General features: G+C 42.0%; 1 protein-coding gene across 1 annotated transcript in view; it reads right to left on the reverse strand.

The window, feature by feature from the left end:
• Positions 1–5,966: 5,966 nt before the first annotated feature.
• LOC121659469 (collagen alpha-1(I) chain-like) overlaps positions 5,967–14,666 on the reverse strand; it is a 162,549-nt gene continuing 153,849 nt past the window's right edge. The window contains exon 8 of the mRNA XM_042017565.1: positions 5,967–9,105. Coding sequence (XP_041873499.1) covers positions 8,925–9,105 — 181 coding nt within the window. The 3' untranslated portion in view covers positions 5,967–8,924. The remainder of the gene's footprint in view (positions 9,106–14,666) is intronic.

A 14,666-nucleotide genomic window follows, 5' to 3' on the forward strand; every position in this document is an offset into this window, starting at 1 on the left:
ACCCACCTGCCCATCACTGTTTTCTTCCATGCATCTTTCATTTGTGTGCACCATGAACTCTACCTATTTAGCCTCATGATTTGCATGTTTTTGTGTTACCAGAAAAGCCATTACTGACCCACAACCAGTTACTTTCAGGGCTGCCTGTCCTAAGAGTTTATTTAAGGCCTTGAGATTCCCCATAGTGTAGAGTTTAGAGAAGTGCAAAGCTAAATCTGTGCACTACAAGCTGATTTTAGTCAAGCTCTCATGAGGAAAAGGCAATAGTAGAGGTCATCCTTTACAGGTCAAGGCTAATTACCAAAAAGAATTGAAATAGCCTTGAAGTTTTTAAGGGAAAGGGGATAGACAGAAGATTATAAATGCTTCCCGTGTCCTATAGGAAATGAAATCTTCCTATCTTCCTTTCTTAAGACTATTTCCTATTGAAATCAAGTCCTATACTATTTAATTGTGTGTATTGGTTAAGAAAGATAGGGACTGTTTTCATTAAAACACATTCACACGTAACCAAACCAAAGTGTTTTGTGTCAAATTCTGATAGGATGGAGACAACTTTCATTCCCAGCACAGATAATTAAGTGCTGATGAAGCAATTTCATTCTAAAGATTTTAATGGAAAACTGTAACTTTTCCCCCTCACCTCTGAATAACGATGCACTGAAACTTATTTACGAAAAAAATGTCCTTATTGGTCTGGATAACATAAGGTTTCTGACATTTAGTCTGGTCTCCTGTGCTGTGCAATTGCTGTGTTGTTGTTGTAAATACAATATAACACTTTGTTGAGTGTGCCAGGGACATAAGCAATGTCTTATGATTTTTAACACTTCAAAAAAAATATAAGACATTTTTCAAAGGCTACTTTAAAAAGATATGGGTGCAGTCATGGTCCTGCTGTATAGTTCCACATACCCAAAACTAAACAGATTCATCTCGTGATTCTAAACTGCTTGCAAAAGTGAAAATGGGGTTTTTGTAATGGCCACCTCCAACACAAGTTCTATAGCATGAGTTTTTGCCACACAGAGCTTTGTTTAGGGCAACATTCCTTTCTCTCTGCAAAGATGAGATGGGGCTTAACTTATTGACTGGTCAATGGTACCTCTGGGGACTGTAACTGGACAGTGAGGTGGATCTCAAGGGTGTTGCTCATAACACAACAGCCATATGTGGGGACACCAAAAGTCTGGATCATGTGGGGAAGTCCAGCGGATGACATTTCCCAGGGTTTGAGTATCATTGATGTTACTGTCTGCTGGCATAAAAATGCCAAACCTAAACCATCCCAAAGTGTGCACATTATGAACCTCTGGCAAAAATAATCTTATTAATGGTGCTCTTGATAGACATTAATTTTTCTTGGACCCAAGTGCAGCTGCAGGAGGAGCAGTAATTTCTTGTAACACCCTCTGGCATATCAGGCCTCATAAAACCCCTATCTTAGACTGTGATGTAGCTTCAAAGACAATGCTCTGCTGTTATGCAGGACCAAAGTAACTCCTTCTGTGCATCTGCTGAGCTGATTTGTTTTCAAGTGTTGATTTAAATTTCACTTTTTATTATGTGATATTGCTAAAACTATGGTTTTATGGCAAATGTGTTCCAGTGCAGTAAAAATGTGCTTATTTTTCTTCCTCTTCCCTGAACTAAGAACAAAATGCCTTGAGGGACTATATATATTTAATAGATTTTCTGAATTAAAACTCCCTTCAATTAAAATCATAATCTTTGGTGGTCCCACATAGTATTTTGTACCTGACATTCATGTATAAGGTAACGTAATCTTGTTTTTTGATGGGACTTCTGTCTTTGCTAAGTTTCCTCTCTGGCTAATTAATGTTTCTGCCGGCTATTGATTTTTCAGATCCACCCAACTTTCATTTGTTATTTTCTTTCACTGGTTATTTTAATAGCATGCCTTAATGTAGCATATGTTTGGATTCCAGCTCCAGTTTTACCCTAGCCATTATTAACAACGTAAAGCTCCTCCTTTATGGGACAATGCTAATGTTTTTAGCTGTGCTTAATTAGCCCCATCTCAGTAGGGAAGCACTGTTAAGGCTTGTGTCTTATCTGCTAATGTTTCAATTTCCCCTTTTTCTAGCATATAAAAGCTGATTGTAATCCTGTGTGGCAGGTTTGGGGCACAACCATCTGCAGTGTCATTTTAGAGTGTAAACAGGCAGATTGCTTCCCACTTAAGCTGCTACCACAGTGGACTGTTATCTTCAGGGTAATCATAATTACATTCATGTATCTTCGGAGGATGTTAATTACAGGAGGATGCTTTCTTTCTCTTGAATACCAGAACAAGTGCACTGCAAGTTTAGAGCAATAAAGGAGGGGAAAAGCATTAAATCACAGGTGGTAAGGAAATAAGTGAGAAACACCTCCAACAGGCCAAAAGGTTGTTTGAATGGCAAAGGGCAGTAAAAGGTGTGAAGAAGAAAGACATATTAAACTTTACTGACACATGGAGGTGAATCAGTCCAGAGCAGCAGAGCTCATCATTCTAACTGAAGGACACGAGGATGGTTGGAACAGCAACTTGGCTAGAGCAGGACCTGCATGCCAAGGACGTCTGGAAGCAAGGTGGAGTGCATGCTCAGGATGGCTTCACTCCTTTTGCACTTGTGAGTGAGGTGGGGTGGCAAGAGAATCGAGGTTTCCCCATCACTGGCATCTCCTAGCATGGCACAAAGCCCGTGGGTCCTGGAGCCAGGCAGGAGGAGCAATAACCTATATCGACTGTGCTTGTTGTAAAGAGTCCAGACAACAAGGATCACGGGATCATAGAATCACAGAACAGTTTGAGTTGGAAGGGACCTTTAAAAGTCCAACTTCTTGCAATGAGCAGGGACATCTTCAATTTGATCAGGTTGTTCAGAGCTCTGTCAAATCTGACTCTCAGTGTTTCCATATCTGTATTGTTCAGACAATGTATTTAACACACAATGGCACACATTCATTTGACTGAGCAAGTAGGTATAATAAATCACAGAATCATAGAATGGTTCGGGTTGGAAAAGACCTTAAAGATTATCTAATTCTAAGCCCCATGCCATGGGCAGGCACACCTTCCACTACACCAAGTTGCTCAGAGCCCCATCCAACCTGGCCTCAAACACTTCCAGGGACTGAGTATCCACAGCTTCTGGGGACAACCTGTTCAATAAAGTTTCAACTGGTAGTATTTCTGAAAAGAGAAGGCATAAAGCAGTTGGACTTTTGTTTGTGCTAAGGGCTACATGCTTGCCCTGGTTTCGTCCAAGGGCAGGGTTAGTTTTTCTCAGTAGCCATGAGGGTGCAGAGCCTGGAGCCATGTGGTGTGTCTACATTGTTGTTCTACACCACACACATCATCACTGGTGGGTGGAAGTAGGAGATTCTCGCTTCTGAGAAGGAGGGGTTTGCAGTCAGAGTAGAAACAGTTGTACGGAGGGTCCAGCTGCCATTTTGTTAATTGTCTCAGGGTTGCGCTGCATCAGGTCAGTGGGTGAGCAATTCGCATGTAAAACACCCTCTCTTGTACACTTTTGTTATTAATATTGTTGCTTTTACTGTTTTTTTTTAAATCTCATTGCTGTTTCCAGTAAATTGTTCTTAGCTCATAATCTCTGCCTTTTGTGTCTCCCACCAAAAGGGGCTGAGGGAGGGGAGGCAGGAGTGCTGTTCTTAAACCCTGACAATGTTTAAGTACTTCTGTATATTTAAAAATTTATGTAATCCCAAAGATGGTGGGACATTATAAAAGGAAAAATTGAGGGACAAAATTCTACATCCTTGTATGCAGAGGTGCTGGGGTGAAAAACATCTCTTCATTCAGGCTTCAGGTGAAGTGTGAGGCATGACAAATCTGACTCCTCTCATGTGATCGGGGGAACATGTTGTTGCCATTGCTCTGGGTCCTGTTTCTAATGATGACCGGAGCAGATGGTTTGGTTTTGAAAAGAGCTATGGACAATTAAATAGCTGTGCAAGGGACTGGCAGTACCAGGTTTCAGTAGTTCCTCTCCATATTTGTGTGGATGAGATGTGATGGCAGAGGAAAGCAAAACCAGAAACTTAATATGACTCTTGCCATATGCACTCTTGGCTGCTAGAAAAATGCAGGCCTTGATCCTGCAGAAGCCAATTAGTTTTATACACACAAGTAGTCTTACTGTGGAATAAAGCATGCAGAAATTTATTGGGAGATGCCCTGAGAAGGGAAGTGGGAGTGAAGCAAGCTGGAGGAATGATTAAGAAGTAGAGGGGAGTTAAGCACAGAGTAGCAGAAGTTCAGCCACTTGGCTGACCCATCAGGTGGGTGGGTTACAGCTGGAGCACCACATCAGATAAAGTAACAGGAAAAGCCAAGGGATGGCAGCCTCAGGGAAGACGACCACCAGGAAGACTGAACATTGGAATGATCTTTTAATACCATGAAGCAGGGTGACAAAAAAGAAGACATATAATGTGATGAATGCAATTACTCACATTTGACTCAGGACTGAATGGGTGTTGTTATGTAGTGCTTTTTTCGTGATCTTATTTTGGTTATTTTACAAGTAATTGAGGCCAAAGGGAACATGTCATGAAGCTCTTGGGAAGACAGACGTTGAGAATGGAGAGTTTGCAAATGAGTGAACACAAAGAATGTGTAAACCTACATATCTCAGGAAATACTAACTGCACAATCCCCTTAGGTGAGAGAGGAATAGTTGCCAATATGAATCAACGGACATGCACTACAGACTTAGCCAGATGATGGAGGTGATTGTCCCACTCTGCTCTGCAGTTGTATGGCTTCACCTCAAGTCCTGTGTGAAGTTTTGGGCACCACAATATAAAAAAGATATAAAGCTATTGTAGAGTGTCCAAAGGAGGGCCATGAGGATGGTGAAGGGCGTTGAGGGGAAGCCGTATGAGGAGCAGCTGAGGTCACTTGTCTTCTTTGGCCTGGAAAGAGAAGACTGAGGGAGACCTCACTGTGGTCTTCAACATCCTCATGAGGGAAAGCAGAGGGGCAAGTACCGATTTCTTCACTCTCATGACCAGGGACATGACTCCAGGAAAGGTCATGAAGCTGAGTCAGGGGAGGTTTAGGTTGGATATCAGGAAAAGGTTCTTCACCCAGAGGGTGGCTGGGCACCAGAACAGGCTCCCCAGGGAAGTGGCCACAGCACCAGCCTGACAGAGTTCAAAAAGCATTTGGACAATGCTCTCAGGCACATAAGTGATTCTTGTGACTGTTCTGTGCAGGGCCAGGAGTTGGACTTTGGTAATCCTAGTGGGTCCTTTCCAACTCAGGATGTTCTATGATTCTATGACTTCAAATCTCACTGTAACAGGCCAAGAGACCATGTAAAGAGCAAATGAAGACAAGCCAGAAGAATCCTGCCTGACTTACCTGTGACAATCTTCAGCATAGCTGAGTTTTAATGCAGTTTCCTGAGCTCTTCAATTCGTGCCCCGGATGGTACCCAGACATATCCCTGTGTCTGCTGCTCTGAGTACCTGCTCTTTCTAGCCTAATGCCTGCATAATGAAAACTCCATGAACTTGGATGCAAACCGCAATTTTGCCTAAAAAGAGAAGGCTTATCATCTTGGTGGACCCACAAGAAGCGGATCTGAAACCAGGCAACAAAACCCGTATCAGCCTGTGCTACTGTGTTCCCCGTCTGGTGGGTAGGATTGCTGGTCCCCAGGGGAACAGTTTAGCCCTTAGCTCGGCACAGCAAGTCCTGGGCCACGAATGGGTGTGTCACCTTTTGGGGAACATCGTAAGATGGGTTGTTCTGCTAGGTGCCCACCCCTGGGGTCCCTAACAGCAAATTAACTTCTCAGGCACGTGCCCATGGTCCTGCGACAAAAAAAAAAAGACTACTTGCATGCAAAGATTTTACAAATTTGGTCATTATGACCAAACTTTATTACCCATTTTATGGAACTGTGACAAAAGTCTAGGAATCAAGCAACATGGGGATCACAGAAGCTATTATGTTTATTGTGCTGAACAGACTGTGATAAACCATTAAAGGAACATTTTCAACAAGCAAGCTATTTGAAGTACAATCATAGACAGCAACTCTACATGAAGAACAAAGCAAAAAGTCAGAAGACACTCAAAAGGAAAAGTAAACTGTAGTTAAAACATCTTGAAGCGATTTTTTTTCCTGCAAACACACCTCTCTTGCAGAAATGGTAGAAGAGTTACATGTCCAGTCATAGTTAGCAGTGACCAATGACAGCAAAGAACAGTCGTATAAAATTTATCTCCCACAAAAATAAACTATATATATAAAAAAAATTTTATGATGTTCTCACTGACTCAATGGCCACATGCAATTTTTCAGTTTGAAAAAATGAGGTATAGTAGGCCCTAAGAGGTAGTAATGTGTTTTGATTGTACTACAATATATAGAAAATGTAAGATTCAGTTCATCAGAGTAGTAAGTCTCTCAGAGGTTGAAGAGTGACACACACAGAGCCACTATTTCTGTGTCATCCACTAAATACTGTGGTTTTAAAAAATGCAAAAAGCCCCTCAAACCCCAAAAGGGACTTGATAAGGCTTGACTTGATGCCCTTTGAAATCAGCCAGATTCCTATTACTGCCTTCAAGTGACACTGGATTTGGCCTGTTAGAGATACTGTATAGCTAGGATTATTTCTCTTTCACTTGATATTATCACGTCTAGTTGTAATATTCCAATAAGCTCTTTCCCAGCAATTTCCATCACTGAACCCTCTGCAGTCTTTTGTGGAGGTCCATTTTTCTTGACCCTGCCTCTTGGAAGAAGCCAGTAAGTCGTTATCTTTAACTGCATTTGGCTCCATACTAAAGCCATACCAACAGATGCCTTCCTGAGAAACTACCCCTGGCCCAGTTATTAATACAACGGTACAAAGTACTGACTAAGAAAGAGAGGAAGAAGGGAAATAAAACAGAAATAGAGAAAATGAAATTAGAGGGGGGAGAGAGAGAGAGAGAAAGAACTACAAAAGTGAAAGAGGGGAGAATAAAAAACCTCTACATAAGAAGCATTTAAAATAAATCTGGCTGAAACATATTACAAAATCACATTTGTGTAAAATACACGAAAATACTTGTCAAGTATTTTCTTACAATCTACTAATTTTTTTTTTAAAAACACATATTTGTGATTGCATTATGCAAAAGCTGAGCTTGTTGCTTCCCACCTACAAAGCTTCAAGTTTCTTTGAAGGTTTTTTTGTTCATTTTTTCATTTTTAATATGAAAGTAATTTAAAATGTGTTCATTTTCCACAAGTTATTTTACAAAAATAATTTTGAATTAGGGATTAGTTGCAGTCCTAACTGTTTCAAACTTCTCAAAACTAATGCTGAAAGTAACAAGTTCATTCCATTTAAAGTCTGGAGGTAGGTCTTTGTCAATCAATTAGTCCGTTTCTTTAAACAATTCATTTGAGGTACAAACTTGGACAGTAATATTTAAATTTTACAGCTAAATTTTTTCTGTCATGTAGTGTCATTGAAGAAAATTATCCTCACAAACCTATTAGCAATTCAGTACAAAAATATATTCAAGTTAACAGTACATTACACAGAAGTCTAGCAGAGAATAGAATAAGTACATAAAATAAAACCAAACCAAAAAACCCACACAAAAAAAGGGAAAAAATCAAACAAACCAAGTGAAAGAAAAACACATAGTCATGCTGAAACACAAAAAAGACATTGCTTCCTTAACTGCAGAAAATGTCGAAATAGAAATAAGAGGAAAATGCAGATACTCATGATTATCTACCCAGTAAAAATTTCCTGCATTGAATGCGTATAGCAGCATGTATTTATCAGTCTGTTGAGTTATTTGTAAAAATCAGAGGTAGTATTGAATAGTGGGGTAATATTGCATCTGGTGCTGAAAGTGCTGCTTTGAATGAAAAGATGGAGAAATGCCACTGGCACAGAGGTGCTCAGTGAACCATCCTATGTCAAAATACATTGCTTAAAGTACTGCATGAGCTGAGCTGAGGTACATGGTGTTCGTTCTTACATTGTGACTGATGAGTAATGAGGAACGAGTCAATTCTTTCAAAATACTAGTATACAGGGCAAGTGGAATTAGTAGAAACTAAGAAAAAATCTGGATTATTTTTGTTTAGAAAAATTTATGATTAATTTCTAGGTACCTTTCTGTATGTTTTAAAACAGTTTTATCGATAAAGACTTACTCATTAATGGCATAAGAGTGGTGTCAGTCATTTTTGTTTCCATAGAAAACGCCTGGCTCTAAGAAAGCCAACTCCCTGGCTTCCTATTATCCAGAAGATAAGGACTGTTCATTTTTTTTACTATTGCTTGTGCTGATATGTTTGTATCTGTAACCATACAACGTATCTTTGTCTTTCTTCCCTTTTGCAAAATGAAAGTACCTTTTTCATGTTCTCTTTCTTCTGATTACCAGCTGAATGAAGTGAAAGATCAGCTTTCTTTTTTTTTTCCTGATATAATAGTAAGTCTTTAAAAAAAAAAATCAAGTACAAGTCTACAAGAAGGTTACAAAAGAAAAAGAGTAGTATCTATCCCCTATCTTTGGTGTTCTAAAACAGGGAATTCACTAAGTAGGGAGTGAGTTGCTGGAAGTGTTGCAAGGCGTAAGTGTTACACACCCAGCCTTTCCTATTTCAATGCCCATGATAATGACTATGTTACAAGTTTCTTGTTTATATGCAGTGCAGTGAATGACATAACCCTGATTTGGAGGTCTTCTTCACCCATTCACCCTTACTTAGCAGCTCAAACAAACTATTAGTAGGTTAGGAAAAAAGAAAACAGTAATTAAAAGTTGCATCATTAATCTGTGTCCCCTTTGTGTTACAGCAGTTTTTCACTAAACCTGGGACTGTGAAGGGATTACAAAGAAGTTGATTAGTCAAATCCTTTTTAAGGTTATGTGATTTTTTTTTTCCCCCCAGGCAAAAGTGGAAAGACCATGGCAATAGAAAGTAAGTGGTCAAGGCAGTGTCTTCTCCCTTCAAAAGACCCAACTGCTGATGAGGTAGAAATTGCATGGTGTGATCTCCTAGTCTTCCTCTGCAGACTCTTGTGAGGACGTTTCTTCAGTCTCTTCCTAGAATACACAAATAGGAATAATAAATAGGAATAATAAATACTCTGGTGACCATGCATCTTAGGCTGCCACTTCAGTCATCTCTCATGCAGCTGGCTGACAATTACCTCTTGAGCTAACAAAATGCCCTTTAACAGCTCCTGTGATATCTAAAGAAGCCACCATGGGGAGGAAGGGAAGGTACCCTGCTCTCTGAGCCCCCCACCTTGCCTTGCCAGGTTTTTCTTCTACTCCAGGAGATGTCCAGAAAAAGTATTCTGTGCCATGCTTTGTCATGGGCCTCTTACGGCCAGCAGACATGGGCAGCTAGAAAAGGGAAAGCATTTTGAGCACATATCCAATTTAAGCAGTTACTCTGGGAAGCCTTATCCTCCTCATTGTCCCTACTGCTGCTTTATGTCTGCCTTCAGCAAGCCTGACCAAATGTGATGTTCTTATGCTGCTTTCTTAACAAATGTGCAGTACCTTTCAGGACATGGGTGGTGAACTGGGGGCAACTAACATTTCTAATAAAAGGGGCTGCCAGTGTAAAGTTGGTTTTTATCAAACACTGCACATCATCACCTAAAACGGCATGTGAAAAAGATCTAGGAAGAAGAGGAATTTACCCCCTCAGCCAAGTGAGACCTTTGAAGAATGACCAGCTTAAAACTGCTTATAACAGTCTTCATACTTTAATAGATTTGATTTTCCACATGGCTTCATTTTGTCTGGGTGGCTAACTGACACAATTTATAACTCTCTTCCTTTCCCAGGCCACTACAGTACACCATTCAGCAAAGCTTGCCTTAAAGCTTGCCTGCCTTATACGACCACACTTCCATTCATTAGTGTTTGAAACACCTCAGCTGTGAAGGGCTCCTAAATGCTACCATGTGTGACACTGCTGCGGAGGAGCAGCATCAAGGAAAAACACAGCGCTTTAATCATAGGCCACTGCTCACTGCAATCCCCTTTCAAAAGGGTTCGACCTCCCCCTGCACCTCCCTGCAAGAAAAGGCTGAAAAAAGCTGTAAATCCAGGGAATAAACATAACTATAAATGAATGGATGACAGCTTAAAAAATATAACCATAGCTGCATCAATCCATGAGATTTCACACTGGTTTTGTTTAGTCTGCTTTGGGTTATGTGGGAAAAGTGAAAAGCATGAAGGAAATGCTCCCCCCTCTTCCTTCATGCCCCCACCCCTGCTAAAGCTTGGGCCTCAGATATTTAGGCCAGTAGGTTTATACCTCTTGACAAGGAAACAGGCCATGACCCTGGGGTACTCTCTTGAGCACCAGGCACAAAGAAAGATGTAGCATGATCAAAGCCATGGACAGAGGAGAGAGAGCAAAATCACGTCAGCTACCCTCTGACCTTGGCTTTTCAATTCTTAAATTCCAGATTACACTCATCTATCATACAGATGAATTATTTTTTCCTCACAACAACTGTCCTCTTGTAGCTGGGTTATATTTGCAGTGCTGCAACAGAAATGATTCTCAACTCATGAAATGATCAAGCAAATTTTACTCTGTCTCTGGTGGCACTGGGGAATCTGAGCTCACACTCCATCGAATCCCATTAATGCATAATGCTTTTTTCCTGCTTATCTTCTGTGCAGAACGGGACTGTTACAACATTTCAGTCAAGAAGAAAAATGGTATTTTCAGGCACCTACCAGAGGGCTGCCCGTGGAGAGACACTGCAAAATATGTTGGTTTGAGCCTTGGTAATTCAGAACTCAGGATGACTGCGGCAAACCCCGGCTTTGCCTCCAAGCCAAGTATTTCAGTTAAAAAATTACGACTGTGGGTTCTGTGCTCTTAACATAATACAGGTAGACGTGTTTTGGTATTTGATGATGATCACATGCTTAATTTCTTACAGCACTGTGGTCAGCCCTGAGCCTCTGATTATCGTTTCCTGGAAGACGGCAGCACATGTGTGGGTGCGGAGAGGCAGCTCTCTTTGTTTTATGCTTGGCTTGTCAGGACACTACTGAAACCTGATGAACTCATTTTCCATGAAGGTAGACTTCCGATCACAGAGTAAGAAGGATGGGGGAGAGGCAAAGTATGTGAAAGGACATACTTCAAAGCTCAGCCAGGGTGGCCACAAGAGAGCTTTTTTCAGTTAAAAAGTTGTCCACTAGTGATTTTTACTGTGAATCTCACAGTATTTTTTTTTCCTAGTAACTCTTGCTGTAGTGACCAAGAAAATTAATGAGAAGATCTTCCTTCATGCATATCTGTAAGTTTGTGTAATGAAGGAAGTTTCTCTCACCTCCACATGTATGTGCAAATATGTGTACCTGCAGTACCTGGAAGGATGAGAAACTAAAAATCAAGCTAACACCCCCAAATATGTAGATAATAAACTAATTATTAAAAATATTTGAGACTGACAGACTTAAAATTCACATCAGTGTTGGGAAATACTTTTTTTATGAACAAAAGTTTTTCAAAGGGATCAGATTGTTGTTCATTCCTTGCAAAAGCCTAAGATTGCTCAGTTACAGATGAGTGGTTCTAAGCCAACCTATCCTGTAAGTTTCTTGTCAAGACACAGATGGAGACATGATTGCTGCTCTGAAGGGCTTACAATTCAAACAAAGGGATAGTACAAGTCAGACATATATGCATGGAGGGACTCAAAGGAAGAAATGAGTAGAGGTTCTGAAAGATAAAATACAGATGTATAATGCAGGACCAGAGAGGGAACTTTTTCACTTGTGAAAAACTGGTTGCAAATATCAGAAGGTTGTGCAGCTGTGATCCTCAACACAACCTCTGTCTCTACAGCATCCCCCCACCCCACACTTTCTAAAAGATGGAGGGTAGGGCAGGCATTTTGAAAACTGTGTAACTTTTAGAAGTTGAAAACTGGCTATATGCTGAGACATTTCAGCCAGAGATTCACTGAAGTGTATTGCTTGGCATTGTCAGGGCACTGGACACCTCAGGGGAAGGATGCTTACCAGTAGAAAGCACCCTCCAGGCACTTGCAAGTCCTCACAGACCTGCCAAGGTCGATGGCATAGCCATGTACCATATTCTCTGAGTCAAAAGTTGAAGGAGGAACTGGGGCTGGAATTAAATACTTTGTAAGTCCAGATGTGCTTCCAATAAAGTTGAAGAGAAGGGAAAAAATTAAGAAGGAAAGCATGATCATTAGAGCAGACATTAGAAATCCAAGTCACTCAGAGTGTGATAGCCATGCAAAACATACATTCAGCAACACAATCATAGGATGCACTCAGCCAAGAAGCAAAAGTTTCAGGTTACATGGCAGCTTTAATTCAGGTTGTTCTCACTTTCTAGGTACATTCACTGGAGTTGTGAAGGCAGAATGGTGACATGTGTTAATTGACCATAAATGTGCACTGACAATGCACAGTTTTGCCTTGAATGGCTACTCCCCAGGTTATTTGTCTTCTGCTGCAGCAAACTAGTGGAGAGGCTGGGCCAGCAGACTGCAAAGACAAACCTGAGAAAGCGTCAAACCAGGCTGGATCTGGCTAACAGGGAAGCCACAGCCCTGAAGAGCGCAGGGTGAATAGGACAAACACTCGAACGACAGGGTGAGTACTCATACGCATAGCTCAGGCTTTAGTCTTGCTGCTAAGACAATATTCCAGATGACTCTCCATGAATCCATGTGTACATCCCCATACATGTATCCTTGTGGACTGATTGGCACAGGGACATGCTGCAGATGCAGTTTTGCTTGGCACATGATGCCCTTGGTCCCATTCATGGGTCCCATGTATGGGTATGCTTATCCTGAGCTGCTGCAGGACACAGCATGATATTGCATGACAAACACAGCACACTGAGCTGTTTCCACCCTGAACTGCTGTAACTGCCCTGACAGGTGCAGAGTGATGGGAGCTGCTGTCTCCCAGAACAGAGCTGCAAGGCGGCTTTCTCCAAAGCTCCTGTGTACACAGATGCTTAACAGGTCTTTTCTTGAGGGGCATTACTGGTGAGGGGCATCACTGCCAAGGGGCTGGCAGATGTGGACACTAGCCTGGACCCTCATCTCTCACCAAGGTTGGCTTCCAGCAGCAGAGAAAGGACAAATATTTTGCAATGACTCACAGCAGGTATCTGCCCTCAGAAGGGCAACTCTGCAGGGGATTGGTACCACAGTTTTTAGCCCCGTTTTAGCAGTGGTGAAGGTAACAAGAAAGGAACAGGAAGCAGGACAGCAGGTTTCAGTTAGAAGTGCCATCTGCAGCATGTTTATTCGGGCTGGCCAACACAGAATTTTAAAATATGACAACCGTGGTGGGATCTGGTTGCCTGAAGATAGCACCTGAGGCTGTTTTAGATGCCCTGGATATCTCATCTGGTAAGATAAGTCAGAAAGGTCTCCTTTATCATGCCCTCCTTCTCTGTGTGGATGCCTGTGACCCCCGGGAACACCCAATGGGCACAGAACAATTGTGTTGAGATGTGGACCCATGAACCCTCTCCAGAACTATGAAGTTGAATCTCTGCTTTGGAAGTCTTGCAGCTGTGGAAAAACAAACTGGTTTATACTGCAGGAATATGTGAAGTGGTAACCACTAGCACGGGCACCTTATAGGGGTGCATCAGGAAGAGTGTGGCCAGCAGGCTGAGGGAGGTGATCCTCCCCCTCTACTCGGCCCTAGTGAGGCCACATCTGAAGTGCTGTGTCCAGTTCTGGGCTCCTCAGTAGAAGAAAGAGAAGAAGTTACTGGAGAGGGTCCAGCGGAGGGCAGCAAAGATGATTGAGGGGCTGGAGCATCTCTCTTATGAGGAGAGGCTGAGGGAGCTGGGCCTGTTTAGTCTGGAGAAGACTGAGAGGGGATCTCATTACTGCACATAAGTATCTCAAAGGCGGGTGTCAAGACAATGGTGCCAGGCTCTTTTCAGTGCTGCCCAGCAACAGGATGAGGAGCAGCGGCCATAAACTAAACCACAGTAAGCTTCCCCTCAGCCCGAGGAAGAACTACTTCACACGGAGGGTGGCAGAGCCCTGGAACAGACTGCCCATGGAGGTCATGGAGTCTCCCTCTCTGGAGACATTGCAAATCCACCTGGTTCCGGTGTCGCCTGCTCTAGGTGACCCTGTCTTGGCAGGGCAGTTGGACTGGATGATCTCCAGAGCTCCCTTCCAACCCAAATGATTCTGTGATTCATTGCTAAACCTCAGAGGTGGTACCATGCAGAATGGAGCTGTGCCATAAATGATTGTATTTCAACTTCAGCGTCTTTTCAGATCAAAGTCACCCCCTTACCTCAAGAGACTTCTTTCCCACTACATCCTGTGCTGGTGAAATGTAAGTCTACCTGCTGCCCAAGACCTCTGTTTGGTGACCTACACTTGTTAGGTGCAGGCTATTTTTTCTGGAATTACAAGCAGCCAGTAGCATCCTAGTAGCCTGAAGAATAGACATACTTAGTTTGGTCTTTGTACGTCCTCTGCATTTTTTTTTGGTGGACCCCCACAAACTGATAACAACAAAACCTGATGGTGAGACAACTGTTGGTGCCTGAGAAGAGCATTCTCCCACCTGCAGAAGAGTAACTGTGGTATTTTTGTAAA

This window comes from Corvus kubaryi, unplaced genomic scaffold (genome assembly GCF_017639235.1).
Source record: "Corvus kubaryi isolate FWS band 111438036 unplaced genomic scaffold, C.kubaryi_AGA036_p1.0 137, whole genome shotgun sequence".
NCBI lineage: Eukaryota > Metazoa > Chordata > Aves > Passeriformes > Corvidae > Corvus > Corvus kubaryi.